Below are 18,831 nucleotides of genomic sequence, written 5' to 3'. Positions count from 1 at the left end.
CTATCTCGACTCATGTGGCCTCCAGCCTGGACATTTCCACATCAGCACAAATTTTCTCTCCGCCCGCCTCTTCTCCATCTCGAACTCTATTTTCTCTTCTCTCCACTTACCTAAACCCTAAGAGCTCTCTCCGCTCTCTGCCCCATCGTGTCTCTCCGCTCTCCTCCCCCATCCAACGCTCTCTCGTCGCGCTTCGCCCCATCCAACGCGATCTCGTCGCTCTTCGCGCTTCGATCTCCGCTCTCCCCATCTCGAACGCTCGGCCCCAAGGCAACCTAGATTCTTCCCCTCGCCCCCGCCCTGCCCGAAATCTGTCCTGAGGCCAGGTATCAGGTATTACTTAGCCGATTTTACGATTTTTGTGATTTCTTTTTGTCCAAATCAACTTGCTTCGATTTTGATCTTCATTTTCCTCGATGTTCTTCTGTTTAGTTGCTCGGCTCACCTCAGGATAACTGCTGAGTTCGACTCTCCTTGCAAACAAGACTAGACTGTGGCACAATCCGGTCAGTGGTTTGATTCTATCTCGGTCAGACTTAGTAAATTTTTTAGATTTTTTTTTTTTGAGTATTGTGAGGGGGCTGCTGTATCGCATGTGCCTAACACGATAAAGGGGAAGACTTTCATTTTACAGTCACGGTCACTTTACAGATAAACTAGAAGATCTAGGATTGAGTTGTCGGGGTTCTCCTATGAATAAGACTCTTTTCCTTATTTGATTTCAACTCCCTCCTTTATTTTATGGAAGAAAATTCTTTGCTAATTTCACTGGATACTTCACTTTTTGAATCTGTTTTCTATTTTTTTATATAAAAAAAAATGTAGGTGAATACTTATCTGCCTTCTATTTTGAATAAATGTAGGTGAAAAATAGTCATGGAACAAGGAAAAAGTGATTCAAATGAGGTAAATGATAACAACGAGAATGTGCATCAAGACCTATCTCCGTCTAGTTTAAATGAAATCATGATTCCTAAGATTGGAATGACTTTTTTATCTGAAGATGAAGTTCGTAATTTTTATAAATCCTATGCTCAGAATGTTGGTTTCGGTATTTCCAAATTAGGTGGAAAGAAGGGAGATGATGGAAAGCAAAAATATTTTTGTTTTGGATGTGCCAAAAGTGGTAAAACAATATCTCAAGGAAAAATGCTTTGTACCCTAGACCTTCTACTAAGACGAATTGCAAAGCTAAGATTAATGTTGTTATTCGGAATGATGATAACTTTGTGATAAATAGTGTATCTCTTGAACATAATCATGTCTTGAGCCCGGGAAAGTCACGACATTTTAGATGTAATAAATTATTGGATTCAACTACAAAGAGGAAACTTGAATTAAATGATCAAGCAGGAATAACTTTAAGTAAAAGTTTTCATTCATTGGTAGTTGAGGCTGGAGGCTATGAGAATTTGTCATTTGATGAGAGAAAGTGTAGGAATTTTATTTCAGAAGCTAGAAGGTTGAGGTTAGGGGATGGAGATGCTGAAGCCTTGAGTAATTATTTTTGCCGCATGCAAAGTCGGAACTCAAACTTCTTTTATGTGCTTGATTTAGATGAAGAATCTCGAATAAGAAATGTTTTTTGGGCAGATGCAAGATGTAGGGCTGCATATGATTACTTTTCTGATGTCGTGACTTTTGATACAACTTATTTAACTAATAGTTATGACATGCCATTTGCTCCTTTTGTTGGGGTGAATCATCATGGTCAATCCATTTTGCTTGGATGTGGATTATTATCAAGTGAAGATTCAGAAACATTCATATGGTTGTTCAAATCTTGGCTGACATGTATGCTTGGACGTGCTCCAAAGGCCATAATCACAGACCAATGTCGTGCCATGGCAATTGCTATTGAAGAGATATTTCCGAATTCTCATCATCGTTTGTGTCTTTGGCATATAATGAAAAAACTACCAGCAAAGTTAGGTGGTCATGCTCAATATAAAATGATAAAGAAACAATTGAAGAATATTGTTTACAACTCGCTTACTGTTGATGAATGTGATGAGAGATGGATGACAATGATTGAGCATTTTAATTTGGAGAACAATGACTGGTTGAAATCTTTGTATGAACAACGGAATAAATGGATACCTGTGTACGTCAAAGATAAGTTTTGGGCAGGTATGTCCACATCTCAAAGGAGTGAAAGTATGAATGCTTTTTTTGATGAATATGTTCATTCCAAAACTTCTTTGAAGCAATTTGTTGAACAGTATGATAATGCTCTGAAAAAGAAGATTGAAAAAGAAAAACATTTGGATTTTGGTTCATTTAATTCAATGATACCGGTAATTACTGGTTATCCTATTGAAAGACAATTTCAAAGTTTCTACACTAACAACTTATTTAAGTTGTTCCAAGATGAGATAAGAGGGTTGATGTTTTGCAATACCTCACTAGTGAGGCAAGAAGGGGTTGCTTTTATATTTGAAGTGGTAGAAACTTTGTTGGGAAAAAATGGAGACCCTATAAGAGATGCTTCCTTCAGGGTACACTATACCGAGTTAGATTGTCAAGTTAAGTGTCTATGCCATCTTTTTGAGTTTCGTGGAATTTTATGTAGGCATGTGATCTCTGTATTGATACGAATGAAGGTGATTGAGGTTCCTATGAATTATATTATGGATCGATGGCGCAAAGATATTAAGCGTGGTTATCAAAGTATCACTAATATTTATGATGAATATGTTTGTGATGAAGAAAGACATCGGTATAATATTCTCACTCCATTGATACAAGAGGTTCAACAACTTGGAGCAAATAATGATGACAGTTGTTCTATTTTGGTTAAAATCTTAAAAGATGCGAAGGAAAAATTGATTGCTATTCAGACAGATCATTCAAGGGCGGACCAACTGAAAGAAGCATCTACATCGAGTTCAAAAACAATACACTCTCCATTAAAAGTACGATCTCGAGGTCGTCCACCCACAAAGAGGAAACAATCTAAGATTGAACAAATTGTGAAGAAATCAGTTGCAAAGGCCAGAAAAAAGGTATGTTTTATTATGTTTTAAGCGATAGAGGATTATTGTTCGGTACCTATAAGATAACTTTTGCTTGATATACTTTGTTGTAGTCAAATATCTCTATTTACTATTTATAGGGTTCTTTGTTGGATACAATTTCAGGTGATTAATTCTGTGACAACTAGCCAAGGAACATCATAATATGCGTTTCTTAAAATATGATGTCAAAGCAAAGGTTAGTCCCTATAATTTGTCCAAATTGTTAATAACGTTTGTACAATATTAAGTAGTGTGATTCACTTCATCTGTCATCAGTAAATTAGGTTATTTTCTTGAGATGTTGTCAATACACTGCTATGTTGTCACAAATATTATTGAAAGTTAATAGGAGGATTCTCTGGATCATTTTTTGTGCTATTCCTTTTTGCCATTTTGGTTTACATGAATGACATTCCATCCCCAGTGACTTTTCCAGCCGTCTTCTTTTGCATGTTGGCACACAGAATTTTCAGCTACGAAGAATGGTTGTTTCTCTTTTAGCTTGGGCATTCCTCTCAATTGGATATCTTCTAACTAGTAACAAAATTTTTCGGATAACAAATTAACTGGATCAATTGAAACTGATGAAGAAATGATAAAGTCTTTGGTCACGCTTGGACATTGCAAAGATAACACTACAACTAAAACAGTCAAAACTATCAAGTTGGTGGTTCCCACCTTTTCTTAGTTAATTTCTCTATAATTATTTGATGATCCATCATGCTAAGCTGATTTGGTTTTCATTGATTTGCTTGCAGGTCATCGAGGGCCCAACGGTGAGTGTAGAAGAGCTCACCAACATGGAAAATGGCAAGCATGATTCCCTTGTACATTCTGATGGTGAAAAAAGATTTGAAGACTGATCTGGAGACTAAGCAGAAGCTCTGAGAGACTATATATTCTGCTTACATTCTCTCTTAGTTTGTTTCTGATGGGCCCACCTTTTTTTGCTGGTTACTAAAGACGAAGTTTTTTTTGAGAAATATGATTTGAACTTTTGTTTTGATTGAGCAGATTTGTTGTGATAATTGATGCTTATTCTCTAAAGTTTATAAGGTCATGTAATGCGAGTTCAATACTTTGTATTCTTCCTATTTCCACTCTAGTTGGTGATCATACTCTAGTTCTGTCAATTTAATATGTGAAATTCCCCTCACTTATACTTCCGGCCTTACCTTAAAGAGGGGCTTTGATAATTCTTTTTTGCACGACATTGATTGCTTAGACCTGTGAAGATCTTATATTTTGAAGACATTGATTACATTAAACCAGGATTTATTTATTTATTTGTTTTTGCAAACAGGACAGCCTGATTAATATTCTGCTATTTGAAATTTACTTTTGGTAACCTGTGAAGATTATCCATGATGAACAACTTACCAAAACCTTTTTCTCTTGCTGTGCAAAAAGCAACCCAAGGAGAAATGCTGCTTCAGGCGATGATTGGAGATTTGCCTTTGCCGCCGGCACAAAAGGACCAGTCAATGACTCTTTCAAGAGTTCACCCAAATCAAAAAGTGTCGATAGCCGTGGTAGTTCTCGATACAGTGACCCGGCCCAAAATGGTGAGACCAGTCTGAATTCTGATAGTCGACGGACACCAGACAGATTACCTCCACAACCACCACACTAAGATTCTCTACTAGGACGCTAAGTTGTGACACGAAAACACAACCTTCTCTTGTCTCTCTTGCATTTGCATTATTTGGTTCAAGTAAGAGTAGCAAAACTGATGGATCTTTTTACCCAATCTTAAATAAATAAATCACGAAAACTTCATGACCTTTGATATGAGGGGTCAAATGATCTACAATGCATTTCGTACACAAATCGATCTCATGACCTATTAAAACGATACACATACAAATACCAACAGTCAACCTTGGGGCCTTTCAGCCAACATAATGATTATACACTTCGTTCTCGCTGATCGTTATGACAAAATTAATACCCTCAACCTACACTACTCCCTTTCTCATCACCTTGGCCCCTTCTCATCACCTTTGCCTAATCCACAAATAATCTCAAGGAATCGATTTAATCCTTCCAAGGATCATCCTCTGTCCTCACTTCTGATGGTTCGACCACCTTTGCCTCTACTGTCTCAAAGCTGCCCTCAGAGCTTGTTGCCTCGGCATCAGCTTCTTCTGCTGCTCCCAGTGAGTCTGTTCTTCCCCACCTTCCACCAAGTGCAATGACCATCATCTCATAGATTTTGTTTCCCACTTTAGCAAGATTGTCAGGCTGAGGAATAAACAAAACTTGGTTATTGACGAAATTGGAGAATTTCTTTCTTAAACAAAAATTATTATATTTGATTAACCTAAAAGTCTGGATAGAGAATATCGGTATATCCACAGAAAAAATACAGGTGATATGACTTGATGAACAGATGTGAATGAAAGAGGTCGAGCTGTGACTCACAGTATAACCACTGGATATTAGTGCCGTGTCATATGGTAAATCCACGCCCCTCTTTGCTTCTGCACTGCTTGGATCATTCTTGTAGCCATGTTCTAGAACAAGCAATTTCTATTTGCCATATAGAAATAACTATTTTTGCTTCTTTCAGGCATGTTTTGGAGGGAGATATAAACTATTTTTGCTTGGATTTAACATAACACGTAATACTGCCATACAATTTCACATTCTTGCTTGGCTAAACAAGTATCAGAGATGAGAACTAAGTCCCGAAAGAAAAACAACGCTAAATAAATCATTACAAAATGTTCAAACCATTATATAACATGTTTCGCATCATCCATCTTAACTAAAAACTAATTATCCTATCACATTACAATACCAACATTAGTCAACACTAATTAACCACCTAAACTAATAAACCAATTAGCCTTCAGCTGGTTCTTACAAACATTTAATCTGTCATATTACAACAACAACATTACTCAAAACTAATTAACAAGACCGAACTAACAGAGTAATAAGGTATACGGCCAAAAGAGTCAAATTCACTATAACTAATATCCAGACCACTGATGGTACATTCCAATTTCCTAGAATATGTCCACGAGAAGCAATGTGTTCACTTCCTAACCTTGACTCTATTCTACCTAACCTTCCACGACATCTTTCACTGCTATCTTCATTAGACAAAGTATCGGCTACCACCCATTTTTGCCAACCATGTTGGCCACATCCATAATACCTCCTTCCGGGATTTTTGATCGATCTAGAAACACATACCAATGTTCTTCGTCCGCAGACTCTGCATGGTACATGTTCAAACTTCGTATTGTCGATGGAGCTGTAACTTGATGATGACATGAAATACCACCCTATTAAGCAAACGAGAATTACTTAGATTCAAATGTTTTTTAATGGTCATAGATTGTATGCTAAATCAATTCAAAAACAGAAAATAAGCAATTTTTGCATTACTGTATAAATCAGAGAAAGAACATCTCTTGAAATATTTTTGCATCTCTTGAAATACAAGAATGAGGGTTCACTTCATGGAAAGAAAAAAAACCGATAGAGAAAGAACATAGAAAAAATATATCAAAAAGACATAGACTTAGAAAAGAAGTTCACTAATAGTGATGAGTAGACCATAGTTTAATTAAGGGAAGCAAAAGGGAATGGAGTTGCTAAGAGATGCCTATTAGTGCAGTACTGCCCTCTATCAAAATGACTTTTGTTTCGGTTGACTCTGCTCCAAATAAATTCTATTGATCTGATTCATAAACTTTTTAGATTACGTCTCAGTTTATTAAGCTTAAACATAATCAAACTTTGCTCTTAACTCAGTTTAATTAAGTCATTTTTCAGGTTGAATGTCCTGTGGATTGTAAAATGAAAATCTTCCCCTTTATCGTGTTAGGCACATGCGATACAGCAGCCCCCTCACAATACTCAAAAAAAAAAAATCTAAAAAATTTACTAAGTCTGACCGAGATAGAATCAAACCACTGACCGGATTGTGCCACAGTCTAGTCTTGTTTGCAAGGAGAGTCGAACCCAGCAGTTATCCTGAGGTGAGCCGAGCAACTAAACAGAAGAACATCGAGGAAAATGAAGATCAAAATCGAAGCAAGTTGATTTGGACAAAAAGAAATCACAAAAATCGTAAAATCGGCTAAGTAATACCTGATACCTGGCCTCAGGACAGATTTCGGGCAGGGCGGGGGCGAGGGGAGGAATCTAGGTTGCCTTGGGGCCGAGCGTTCGAGATGGGGAGAGCGGAGATCGAAGCGCGAAGAGCGACGAGATCGCGTTGGATGGGGCGAAGCGCGACGAGAGAGCGTTGGATGGGGGAGGAGAGCGGAGAGACACGATGGGGCGGAGAGCGGAGAGAGCTCTTAGGGTTTAGGGAGGCGGAGAGAAGAGAAAATAGAGTTCGAGATGGAGAAGAGGCGGGCGGAGAGAAAATTTGTGCTTATGTGGAAAGAGAAATGATTGTCATCTAGAATTTTCATCTAGAAAATTCATCTAGATAGACACATAAATGATGGGGCCCACAAAAAGTGTCAAAACGAACATCTATATCAATTTCTCTATTATTATATTTAAAATTTAAGATAAATAATTTATTTTATTAAATTTAGATAATCTCTTTTCACTATATACTATATTAAATATCTTAATATTTTCATCATCCTTAATTTTTTATTATTTTCTTCTCTTTCTTTTATTTTTTATTATTATATTTATAAAATAAGTGGAAGGAGAGATTAAAAAGAAATATTATTTTATTTTTAGGATAAATATTTCATTTTCTAAATTTAGATAATCATAGAATAATTGATACAGATGATTTTTAGTTAACTTATTTAAAATTTAAAATAAAATTTTTGAATAGAGATAATTGATGTGGATGAAAACAATAATTTCAAAGTTCGCTTTTACCCCAAAACTCGTTTTGTTTTTAAAATTTAAACATAACCAAATAAGTTTCATTCGGAAAATAAAAACACAAGTGAATTATCTATTTATCTTCTTAGAGAAATATTTGACTTGAGCAAAGAGACAAATATTTATTAAGATTTTTTTGAGGCAGATTAAATATATAAGTGTAATTTACTATGCACTCAATGACACAAATATTCAATAACAAAAAAATGGAAAAAGGATTTTAAATATATAATTTTTAAAAACTAATTAAGTTACAAATATTTACTTATTTAATTATTTATTAAATTTGTGATCTGTCGCTAGCAATAGGAAATGTGTGCCATTGATTTATGAAATTTATTAAATACTAATTACCATTTTATTATTATTATTATTATTCAATAACAAAGTCAAAGTAATTATAATGACAGGTTTGCACGATTTATACTTTGAAGATTATACGCGCAAAAATGAAATTTGATATTTTAAAACAATTAATAATTTCCCTGAAGAAAAATAAAAATAAAAAATGTTACAAAGAATAATTCTTAAGGATGGAGGAGACGCGATCGTGACCGCCCATTTCGTCTTTAATATTCGTGGTGCATCAGAGGGTCATTTCCGTAGAAAAGGTCGTCCCCGCTTCGAGTTCAAAAAAATTCGAAGCCAATCTCGATCGATCGCCGTCGAAGTGGAGCAGGAAGAAGACGGCGAACTCCTCGGCGTTGTCGGGAAGAAAAAGGTGCGATTTTTTATTCTTTATTTTTGTCCTCGATCCTTCCCCTTCCTCCTGCCTTTCGAGTCGTCGAAGTGACGGCTCGCGTCGCTCCTCAGTCCTCCCTCTTGCCTTTCGTTCCACTCCATCTTGCAGCCACCCCACCTCACCCGATAGCTCCACCTCCCACCTTAAAAAAAAATCCTACCTTTACCTTTTATTTCGGCAGAACCAACTCCTTTCCGCTCATATTCATGCCCTCCTTCATGTTTGGTAGATCCCTGCTGCGCTTCAGGGTTGTTTTCTAGGGATTTAGCTCGATCCACAGAAGAGTGGTATCGGGGCGTCTTGGGGAAAATGGTGGGATCTGCGACCAAGGGTCTGGCGGCGAGGCAGGCGCTGTCGTGCGTCAGTGACTCTCCCAACTCCGGAGGAGTGTGTGAGCTGGCGGCTGCTGCACAGAGCTCAGATGCTGGAAGCACGGATGGTATCGTGTTCGGGTCGAGGGAGGACGTGGAGAGACTTTTGGCCGAGAAGATGAAGGGCAAGAACAAGCACGACTACAAGGTGATAACTTTCCTTGTTGAGGTTTTCAGTTGATTTTCTACTGCTTTTGCATGATTTTGTTGTTTATCTCGGCGATTCCTCAGGGGAAGAGCGAGAAGATGATCGAATATATCAAAAAGCTTCGGATTTGCATCAGAAGGTACATGGAGCTCAATGATGGGTACACTGAGGAGGTAGAGAAGCTTAGAAATTCGTTGGAGACTGAAGAGAAAAGGCATGATGAGATTGGTATTTACCCTTTTTAATCTTTAACTTGAACGAAAATTCAACAAACTTTCATTTGATTTGATTGTGTCAAGTGTTATCAATGGCTCAATTGATATCTCATTTTTCATAGAGTTCCAGATGAGGTCTAAGATCGAAGAATTGGATGCAACCACATGGGAGCTTCAAGGACAAAATTTATTTTTGCAAGAGCAGATCAAGAAGGAAGTATCTGATAAATTGGTGAGAGCCCTGAATACTCTCATGCCTACTAGTTGATTGATTTTCTTGTGAATAACGAGAACTAGAAAACCTGCATAGGTTGCTATCGAATCTCATGAGAATGAAAGGCGCACAAGAATTGAAGTTGAGAATTCCCTAGAAAGTGTAGCAGCAGAGTTTGAAAGAGTTACTCAAGAGAAGGAATGTATGAGTGACCAGGTACATGTTATAGTTCATTTCAATAATTCTTTTGATGATCTTTATTAACTTTTCTCTCTTATATATTATTTTTCCAGTTAAAAATATTACAAGAAACTAATAGAAGATTACAAGAGTACAATACCAGTTTGCAACATTACAACAGTAATCTTCAGAACGAGGCCAACAAAAATGGTGAAACAATCTCAAGGCTTCAGAAGGAAAAAAGTTCTCTAATGGAAAACCTGGCTAGTACAAGGGACCATACCAACTCACTGAAAAATCAGTTGGATGTGTCCAGGGTTTGTTGTCTACCTAATATACACTTTATTACGTTAGATGTCCTTGCTTACTGTCTCAATATATTGCCTTCTTTCCTTTTACAACACTTTTCTAATCACATGAGTAGTATTGTAGTAGTTCTATGCATTTTTTCCCCTTCCTTTTGTGTTTTTTAATTTATAGGTTAAATTAGTAGCTATTTTGTCATTTCATTGCTTGTGAAGTCTTTCATCTTCCGATTATTGGATCCAAAGGATGCAACAACTCGTCTTTATCACATCCTTCCATAGCTAATCATTTGGCATGAGTTCTCTAATCTGATTATGGACTATCTTAGTATCTTATGTCTTATTGTGGAAGCAATTTCTCCTTTGCATCCACCTTCCATTTAGTATTAACAATCTTTCAACAAATAACAAATTTGAGGTGATACTTTGGTAAACTTCACTTGACCATTATTTTGTACAAGTACAGTCGTTAACATTTCACATTCATGCTTGTTTATATTCACAAAAATGTGGTTGCTTTTGGTTCTATAGCTGTTTTGGTAGTTGTAGTTTGATAGCGTTGCCCATCTTTGCAATAATTTGTCTGTATGTTTTTTGCCTCAGTCATCTCAGCAAGACGCCATTAAACAGAATGAAGAGCTAAAGAAGGATGTCAACTTCCTTAGAACTGAACTGCAGCTAGTACGTGATGAGCGTGATAATTTATTACCACAAGTGAAAAACTTGACTATAGAAGTTGATAATTACAAGGAATTTGCTGGCAAATCATCCAAAGATTTGGATAGTATATCCACAAAGATTATTGCTCTGGAGGTTTGTTTTCAAATGAGGCAATCTCATCACGAAACCTGCTTCTTTTATGGATTAACTCTTTATTACTTACAGGAAACATGTGCTTCACAAAGAGAACAAATACTATTGTTGCAGCATCAGCTTGCTGCTTCTCGTGATATGCTTAAGGTCGGTGACTCTTAATACTTTGTAATAATAAATATCATCATCATTAAGTTGTGTTTGTCTCAACTATATGGGATTGGCTAGAATAGTAAATCACATTGGGAAAGTGCAATATTGTTTTTCTATCGTGTTAATGAGAATTAATATATATTTAGCCAATAACTCCAGCTTGTCTACCATCAAACTCCATGTTTCTGACATTTTTGCTGATTTTATAGAGAGCTGACTTGGCGACCATTGAGACAATGACAGAATATGAAGATCAGAAGAGAATTATAAAGGATTTGCAAGATCGCCTTGCAGATTCAGAATGTCAGATAGTTGAGGCTGAAAAATTGCGAAAAAAGTTGCATAACACCATATTGGTATTTATGCCACTTCACTAAATGTATTCATTGTCAAAAATAATCTAATTGATCATGAATTTCTTGTAAACTTCATGAGAATCTCATTACTACAGGAACTCAAAGGAAATATTCGAGTGTTTTGTAGAGTTCGCCCTCTTTTACTTCCTACTTACTCAAATGGCACAGATGGAGCTGTTGTTTCTTATCCAACATCCCTCGAGTTTCTTGGGCGTGGTATTGACTTGGCACAAAATGGTATGTCAATGTGTGTTTTCTTTCCACAGGATTCTTATACCGACAACAATGTTCTATAATATGCAATGTCCACCCTAATACAAGATATTTTCCGGACCAATGCAATGACGAACAGCCCAGGTGTATTCCTTTGCTTTTGACCAAGTGTTCAATCATGAAGCTTCACAAGAAGATGTATTTGTAGAAATCTCACAGCTAGTTCAAAGTGCACTGGATGGCTATAAGGTGCTTTATTTGATCTTCGAACTTTATTGCTTCTAGAATTATTGTGATACAAAGATTGGTTTATCCAAAGCACTTCAATTTGGTCATTTTTTTTTACCTTTTAGAGATGCTTCTCTTGTTTCTTATCAAAAAGAATTTTTGTATGATGATTTCATGTTTTTAGAAAGATGGCATTGTCCTTTTAGGTTTGCATATTTGCATATGGGCAAACCGGTTCTGGGAAAACCTACACCATGATGGGCAATCCTGAATGTACTGAGCAGAGTGGCCTTATACCAAGGTCACTGGAGCAAATATTCCAAACTAGTCAATCATTAACATGTCAAGGTTGGAAATACAAAATGCAAGTAAGTTTATGGTTCCTTCTTATTCTATTCGTCCTAATGCTTTCTCCGTTCATCTTCTTAGCTTGATTTACTTCAGAAATTTCTATTTCATAGGCGTCTACTCTTGAAATATACAATGAGACGATTCGTGATTTACTATCTCCAATTCGCGGTAGTAATCCAGAAGCAAATGGTACCAAGCAATACACGATCAAGCATGATTCAAACGGAAATACAGTTGTATCAGATCTTACGATAGTAGATGTTTGCAGCATGGAAGAAGTCTCATTCCTCCTACAGCAAGCTGCGCAGAGCAGGTAAAGTTAGGATCGTCTTAAACCTAGTTTGTTCATCTTTTGCACTTGTTTCTTTTGTGTAAATTCATTCATCCATTGGACTTTCTGTAATGCTTACTCTGGCTTGCTTGAACACATGCATTTCATGTATTTACAGACTCACCACAAAAACCTTAAACACAACTAATTCTATCTAAAACATAGGCATAATACTAGCTATGTCAATATACATATTATCACCTAGTTTCTTCGAAAATAGTGATTGCTAAAGTGAAATTCAAGCCTGAGAAATTCATGTGAATTCTGTGAGTAGGTCTGTCGGCAGGACCCAAATGAATGATCAATCTTCAAGAAGCCACTTTGTCTTCACTTTAAGGATCTTTGGTGTTAATGAGGTTCGCTATCTCAACTATAAGTTCCATAAGAGGTTTGCTTTGTTTTGAACTCTGAAGCTAAGTGAAGATTATCAACTTCAGGATACCGAACAGCAGGTTCAAGGGGTGCTTAACTTAATTGATCTTGCGGGAAGTGAGCGCCTAGCTAAAAGTGGCTCTACCGGTGACCGCCTCAAGGAAACTCAGGTAGATATATATCTTTTTGTACTGACTGAATTATAGAGAGTAACTTGTATGTTTACTTGCCTTTTATCTCATTGTTTTAGGCAATCAACAAAAGTTTATCAGCCTTAAGCGATGTAATATATGCGATCGCGAAGAAAGATGACCATGTGCCTTTTAGGAACTCTAAGTTAACTTACCTTCTACAGGTAAGTATCATTATATATTTTCAACCGAATAATCCTCCGTTTGGCTGATCAACACTTTGTTCATTGATAGCCGTGCCTCGGGGGGGATTCAAAGACATTAATGTTTGTCAACATTTCACCAGAGGCATCATCAGCTGGTGAATCTCTTTGCTCACTTCGCTTTGCTGCCAGGGTCAATTCGTGTGAGATTGGCATTCCTCGACGCCAAACACTTACATACTCATGAGAGAAATGTTCGAAGCCTGCTAATTGCTGCTACCGCCATTACACGATACGCAATTCAAGTTCTAACATTGTTTTTCTGCTCACTTGTATAGTTTGGAACCAAACTTGCATATTGGAGTTGAATCTGTAACTGGAATTCAAAGTGCTGTTATTTGTAGCAACGGGAGCTGTTTCGTGCTCACACCATGTATTTTATTTTCGATCGTTTTCACACAAACCTATGAAGAGTTAATTTGTGAAGAGTAGTGGTTTGATCACATGAAATGATCAGATAAATCTTTTCATCTTGCTAATCTTTTTTCACAGCATTGATTTCTTAAGAACCGTTTACGACGGCACAATTCTTTCTAATTTCACCTGAAGAACCGGTCTTCACTCGTATGCTGCCCATCCTCTCCATTGACAATGCGAACTGGCTGAAGAACCTCTCCAGGGGGCCTTCCACGAGACTCGTAATGGCTTCTCGGGCTGCCTCATTAGTCATCAGAGCTGCGTCCGATCCAAAAAGGCCTCTTCGCTTCAGTACATTCCGGTAGTACCCGACATCAAATGTTCGGAAACTTCCTGGATCCATTTCGATGATTGTTGTGTTGTCATTTGATGACTTGCATTTGTTCTGCTTCAGGTTCACGGCGTAGAGGCTGTCCATGGAAGGATCTTGCTCACCTTTGCCAGAGAAGTTGTAAAGCCGATCGTGGATCGATTGGCAATGAGCAATTCCGATCGTGTGGGCTCCTGAAGCACCAACAAAATGACTTGTAAGTTCAATTGTTCGATGTGTTTTTCAGTTATTAGCCAACAACTACTTTGTCAAACTTTGCTGCACTTGAACATCAGGGTAATTTGTCGGTAACCGAAAGAATGCTTCACATATTTTGCCATACTTGCAACTCACCAGATAGTAGAACAAGGTCTGTAACATCTAGTCCTTTTTTGTTAAAAGAACTCAGCAATGTGCTGAAATTCGATGTCGGGGATGGAATCTCCGACGATGCTTCTGAGAACTTTGATACTAGGCCATCGCGACGGCCGGTAGGAACTCTCCAAAATGGTCCTCCCTATCATCAAATAAGTTGTCTCATTAAAACTTCTAGCACTCTTTTTTCATTCAAAGTCTCAATATGATGTATCACATAGACTTACTATGATTCCAACAGCATCTCGAGCAACCAATGAAAGAATGTCAGCACACGATACGATTCCCGGGCATTCTTCTTCGACCGAGCTCTTCACCCGATCAATGAAGTCAAATCCACGAAGTGTTTCGTTCGGGATGGATGCCTTCTCCGCTTTGTTCTTTCTAGTTGAATTGATGAGGATAGAGCCATCACAACCCTATAAAAGGAATCAAGACATGCTCATTGAAAGCAAAACAACAACTTGTCGAAAGAGGTGAGTCGATACCCTGACAAAGCAGTCGTGGAAGTGCATTCGGAGAAGAGAGGCAGCCAAAGAGGGTGCATTGGAGATGTGCTCCCTAACAAAGTCTAGGATCATCATCTCAGCTCGCGGGCAACTATTGGCATAGAAACCGATCTCTAAATCGGCTTGAACACAGCTCAGGAGGCCTAAAATTATCGGTATCGCAGAAACTGAAAATCTCATGTTCCTTGTTGTTGCAGAGGCAAAACAAAACTGTCATATGATGGAACTGGTTTGGCAGCATCAAATATAATGGTCTCCAAGTTATACCAAACTGTAGACTTGGAGGAAGCTTTATACTCTTTAATAAGCTAAAAGAGGAAGAGCATATGTTCTATCTTTCCAAAGGCAATGAAATTATACAAGAATCTTTGCAGAAAGAAATTTGGTTTGAGATTAAAATGGATAGATGAACATTAAAAGATTGCAGTGATCATTTGATCATGCTAATTCTAATCATTGTTTAAGAATGTTGTTTCACATAGTTGAAGAGAAAATTGGTATATTTTTCTTTTATAAAGGAGGAACTGTTGTGTGCGTGGACGGAAAAGTATCTGATCCTTTTGTTTTCTTTGTTTTTTTAATCATGGTATCCGGTTCCTCGAACCAACTCATTCTAGAAGTGACAGATTCAATCTTACAAAAATTTTCTATTGACCACCAGGATAAATCGAAAAATATTAAAAAAAATTCATTCAAGCGACCAAGTTTCTTAGATTCGTCGTCCTTGGAGAAAAATCTATGCAATGCTCCGTAGCTGAGATTCAAATATTACATGTCTGATTAACTGTTTAAAGGATCTAACCAACTGTTGTACAGTAGCCCCCAAAGTTATTTGATCCATTTTCTCTTCAAAAAAGGTAGGTAAAACATATATAAATGAACGCATGGAGTTTCTTTTCATTGAAATAAAACTAAATTCATTCTTAGAAAATAAAATGTTGAACAAGATAACATTGAATCTGGGGCGATCTGGTTCAGTCCTATGAAAGTTTTTTATCGGTTATCATGATAAATCAGGAAATACTCACGCTGTGCGACCCAACCCAGAAATCCAACATTCCGTGATTGCACATCTATTTAGAGGAAAAATCTGTATAAACACATAGTAATTATGGATCAAACCATAAATACTTAAGTGATAATTTGACATCCTTTCATTGTACCATAGTTTCAAGGGCAAATTCATTCTTACATATCGTACTTAAAAGAGCAACTAAGATTAAAATTCTTTGAGTATGCATAAATTATATTCAGAAATTATTTGATAAATGGTAGGTTATTTTCACCCATCTCTATATTATACGAAGAAAGATAAATTATAGGATCATTTTATCTAACTGTCAAATGAATAACCACATGACGAATTTATTTGGATTAATTGTTAATCAGATAAAATTTGATTTTTGAGTGTATATAAATTATGGTTCGAATTTATCCAAGTATATTTTGTCTATTCTCAAAATTAATTGAGTAAAATCTTAACGCTTAATTTTTTTAAAAAAAAAAACCTTAGAGAAAGGGACGATCATATTATGTGAAAATTTAACTATTTAAAATAATTATAATAACTTTCAGTTGTCAATTTTATTTCTTAAAATATAAAAATAAAATCAAACTATCTTTTTTCTAGTTCTATTGGTAAGAATGTTCCTCTTTTAAAAATTATATAAACATAGCATCCCACCTCCCCAATTTATATTTCTATAGTTAGATCAGCCGAAAACCAAAAAACTTATTTTGAGTATGAAATAAAAAATGAGGCATTTTTGATAAATTTTAAAAGAAAATACCCTCTTAATAGTGTGGATAGAAAAAGTGTTGCCAAATATTGATATCTTTAATTGTTTTTTATACCATTCACTTCAAACATGTATTAATTTTTTTTTAAAAAAAAGCTAATAATAAACATGTACTTAACTCTTTCAATTTTCAAACTCTATTTTGAAGAACAAAATCTAAAATTAAACAATTTTCAATGGCAAGCAAAGTTGGTACAACATGAATTGTAAGCCACTATAGACCTTATGATCAAATAGCAACACTCGAGCATAAAATTATCATTACTGAAGCAGTCAAATCTCATTTAGAAAAATACAAAAAACAGTGAAAAGAAATATTTGAGGAAACATCCAACAAGTCATTAAGATTTAAGATCCTCAGAGTATTGCTACTTGTCTACTACAGAACAGTCAAAATCCAATATATTGCAGGTGTTCTTCTAAAGCCTCTTGGATCCAGATAAAAATCAACCAAGTAGTTTACTTGATCTTCTTCTTTGGCCTCAACTGCAAATTGAGAAACAGTAGGAAATAGCTTAAATATCGAAGCATTCTGATCGACAAATTCAAAATAACAGAAACATAAATAAAAATTGCCTGATTGCTGTGGCCACACTTCTTTTTCCGGCAATTGACTGCCCTTGGATGCAGACGTGCATAACACCTGATGAGATGAACCGATGGTTTGGTTACTGAATATTGAATAAATTTAAGTAATTTCATGTAGTGACGAACAAAGAAACTTGCAGAATATCGATTCCAATAAAATCTATACTGTAATCAGCAAATTACAGTACTTCAAGGAATCACCAAACTGAGGAAAACATAGAAGTTTTTAAAATTTCAGAGATGTATATGACTAGAGCCAATTGGCATTTGGCAGGTCAGAATATTAATATGCCTCAAAAGTTCAGCTCATTAGAAAAAGTGTTCCTTAGCACATCTAATTGATTCATCACCCCTGCCAATTACCATTGTTTAGTTTCAATATTTGCCATATAGAACATACAATTGAGGTAAATCAAATGAAAAAACATATTTTAACTTTGCTTATGTTGGCAATCAGAACCTACGATGTGTTCAATCTGACCAAACTGACAATCTTGGCCAATTTAATAGCCCTGTTCTTTAGTAGAAAGAATCAACTTTTCATAGAAATCTAGATGGTTTCTCTTTTATAAACATCTAATGTATGGATAGATCTTCAACATTTGATAGAAACGTTATCAAAATATCATCTAAAAAGAACTACAGAATACACATATATAGGGCCCTAACAAGTGCATTTACTACAAAATGCATGTAAAGGATTAGGACTTAATGTTTTGCATGTTACACCTGTGAAAATCAACTGCGAATAAATTCAAGGCAGCTGATAAAGTAAAGGAGTGTCAATCTTTGGCCCTATGGCAACCTCTACTGCACGATAAGGCTTGGAGGATTTAATCCATAGTTCCATCCAAAACAACTTCAATCGAAATTCACGTTAAACCAATATGGAATCACACAGGCTCATAGACACAATCAAGCGAACCAAGGAACGAAAAAGAAACATCAAACGTTTAAACAAAACAGTAAATTGAGGAAATTGCAAGCTTACTTTCTGCAGATCATCTTCTCTTGGTTGTACTTCCTAGCAAGTGCCATGAGAGAAGGCTCAATGATTCCACCCCTCAGCCTCAGTACAAGATGCAGTGTAGACTCTAAAACCCAGAAAACCACCCATATAACTCGTCGTATTACGAAAAAAGTATGCAAATCCAAGTAAAAATCATAAAACGCGAACCTTTCTGGATGTTGTAGTCAGCGAGGGTCCGCCCGTCCTCGAGCTGCTTACCAGCAAAGATCAGCCTCTGCTGGTCCGGCGGGATCCCTAGAATCACGAGAAAATGAGCAACGCAAAAAGGGAAAACAACTATCGAAATGGATCGAGTAAGTCAAGCAGACGGATCCAGCGATGAACACCTTCCTTGTCTTGGATCTTGGCCTTGACATTGTCGATGGTGTCGCTGCTCTCGACCTCTAGAGTGATGGTCTTGCCCGTGAGGGTCTTCACGAAGATCTGCATCGCGCCGGCTTTCCTCGATCGCGATCGTCTTCGCCACCGCCAACGAAAGCCCTAGCCTTCGAGCGTTTTATAGTGTTCTTAGTGGGGCTCGCTAGGGTT

At 36.7% G+C, this 18,831-nt stretch overlaps 4 protein-coding genes, 1 non-coding gene and 1 pseudogene across 5 annotated transcripts; 2 read left to right on the top strand and 4 right to left on the bottom strand.

Annotated features, from left to right (window-relative positions):
• The first annotated feature begins 876 nt into the window (after positions 1–876).
• Positions 877–4,650, top strand: LOC122004754 (annotated as a pseudogene).
• A 404-nt stretch (positions 4,651–5,054) lies between these two features.
• Positions 5,055–6,249, bottom strand: LOC122004753 (heat shock protein 90-5, chloroplastic-like). The gene is made up of 3 exons (XM_042559592.1): positions 6,222–6,249; positions 5,442–5,533; positions 5,055–5,261 (listed from the first exon to the last, which is right to left on the bottom strand). The coding sequence occupies exons 1-3, from the start codon at positions 6,247–6,249 to the stop codon at positions 5,055–5,057; spliced, it is 327 nt and encodes a 108-aa protein (XP_042415526.1).
• Positions 6,250–8,495: 2,246 nt separating this feature from the next.
• On the top strand, positions 8,496–13,746 carry LOC122007274 (kinesin-like protein KIN-14H). Its single transcript, XM_042563108.1, has 17 exons — positions 8,496–8,610; positions 8,861–9,150; positions 9,234–9,378; positions 9,488–9,597; positions 9,676–9,795; positions 9,873–10,076; positions 10,668–10,877; positions 10,950–11,024; positions 11,240–11,386; positions 11,482–11,623; positions 11,739–11,848; positions 12,034–12,195; positions 12,289–12,491; positions 12,784–12,865; positions 12,947–13,051; positions 13,132–13,236; positions 13,307–13,746. Exons 2-17 carry the CDS (start codon positions 8,941–8,943, stop codon positions 13,460–13,462), a joined length of 2,286 nt encoding a protein of 761 aa, XP_042419042.1. The 5' UTR covers positions 8,496–8,610; positions 8,861–8,940; the 3' UTR covers positions 13,463–13,746.
• A 24-nt stretch (positions 13,747–13,770) lies between these two features.
• On the bottom strand, positions 13,771–15,143 carry LOC122007275 (peroxidase 3-like). The gene is made up of 4 exons (XM_042563109.1): positions 14,866–15,143; positions 14,605–14,796; positions 14,357–14,519; positions 13,771–14,196 (listed from the first exon to the last, which is right to left on the bottom strand). Exons 1-4 carry the CDS (start codon positions 15,064–15,066, stop codon positions 13,778–13,780), a joined length of 975 nt encoding a protein of 324 aa, XP_042419043.1. The 5' UTR covers positions 15,067–15,143; the 3' UTR covers positions 13,771–13,777.
• Positions 15,144–16,908: 1,765 nt separating this feature from the next.
• Positions 16,909–18,793, bottom strand: LOC122007273 (ubiquitin-60S ribosomal protein L40). The gene is made up of 5 exons (XM_042563107.1): positions 18,630–18,793; positions 18,451–18,537; positions 18,265–18,367; positions 17,262–17,328; positions 16,909–17,171 (listed from the first exon to the last, which is right to left on the bottom strand). The coding sequence occupies exons 1-5, from the start codon at positions 18,730–18,732 to the stop codon at positions 17,145–17,147; spliced, it is 387 nt and encodes a 128-aa protein (XP_042419041.1). The 5' UTR covers positions 18,733–18,793; the 3' UTR covers positions 16,909–17,144.
• LOC122007624 lies at positions 17,539–17,634 on the bottom strand. Its single transcript, XR_006119077.1, has one exon. It is a non-coding gene; the product is annotated as a small nucleolar RNA Z266 (small nucleolar RNA).
• Positions 18,794–18,831: the final 38 nt, after the last annotated feature.

This window comes from Zingiber officinale, chromosome 7B (assembly GCF_018446385.1).
Source record: "Zingiber officinale cultivar Zhangliang chromosome 7B, Zo_v1.1, whole genome shotgun sequence".
Lineage (NCBI taxonomy): Eukaryota > Viridiplantae > Streptophyta > Magnoliopsida > Zingiberales > Zingiberaceae > Zingiber > Zingiber officinale.
The sequence above is the reverse complement of the archived record's forward strand: the minus strand, read 5'-3'. Positions and strand labels throughout refer to the sequence as shown.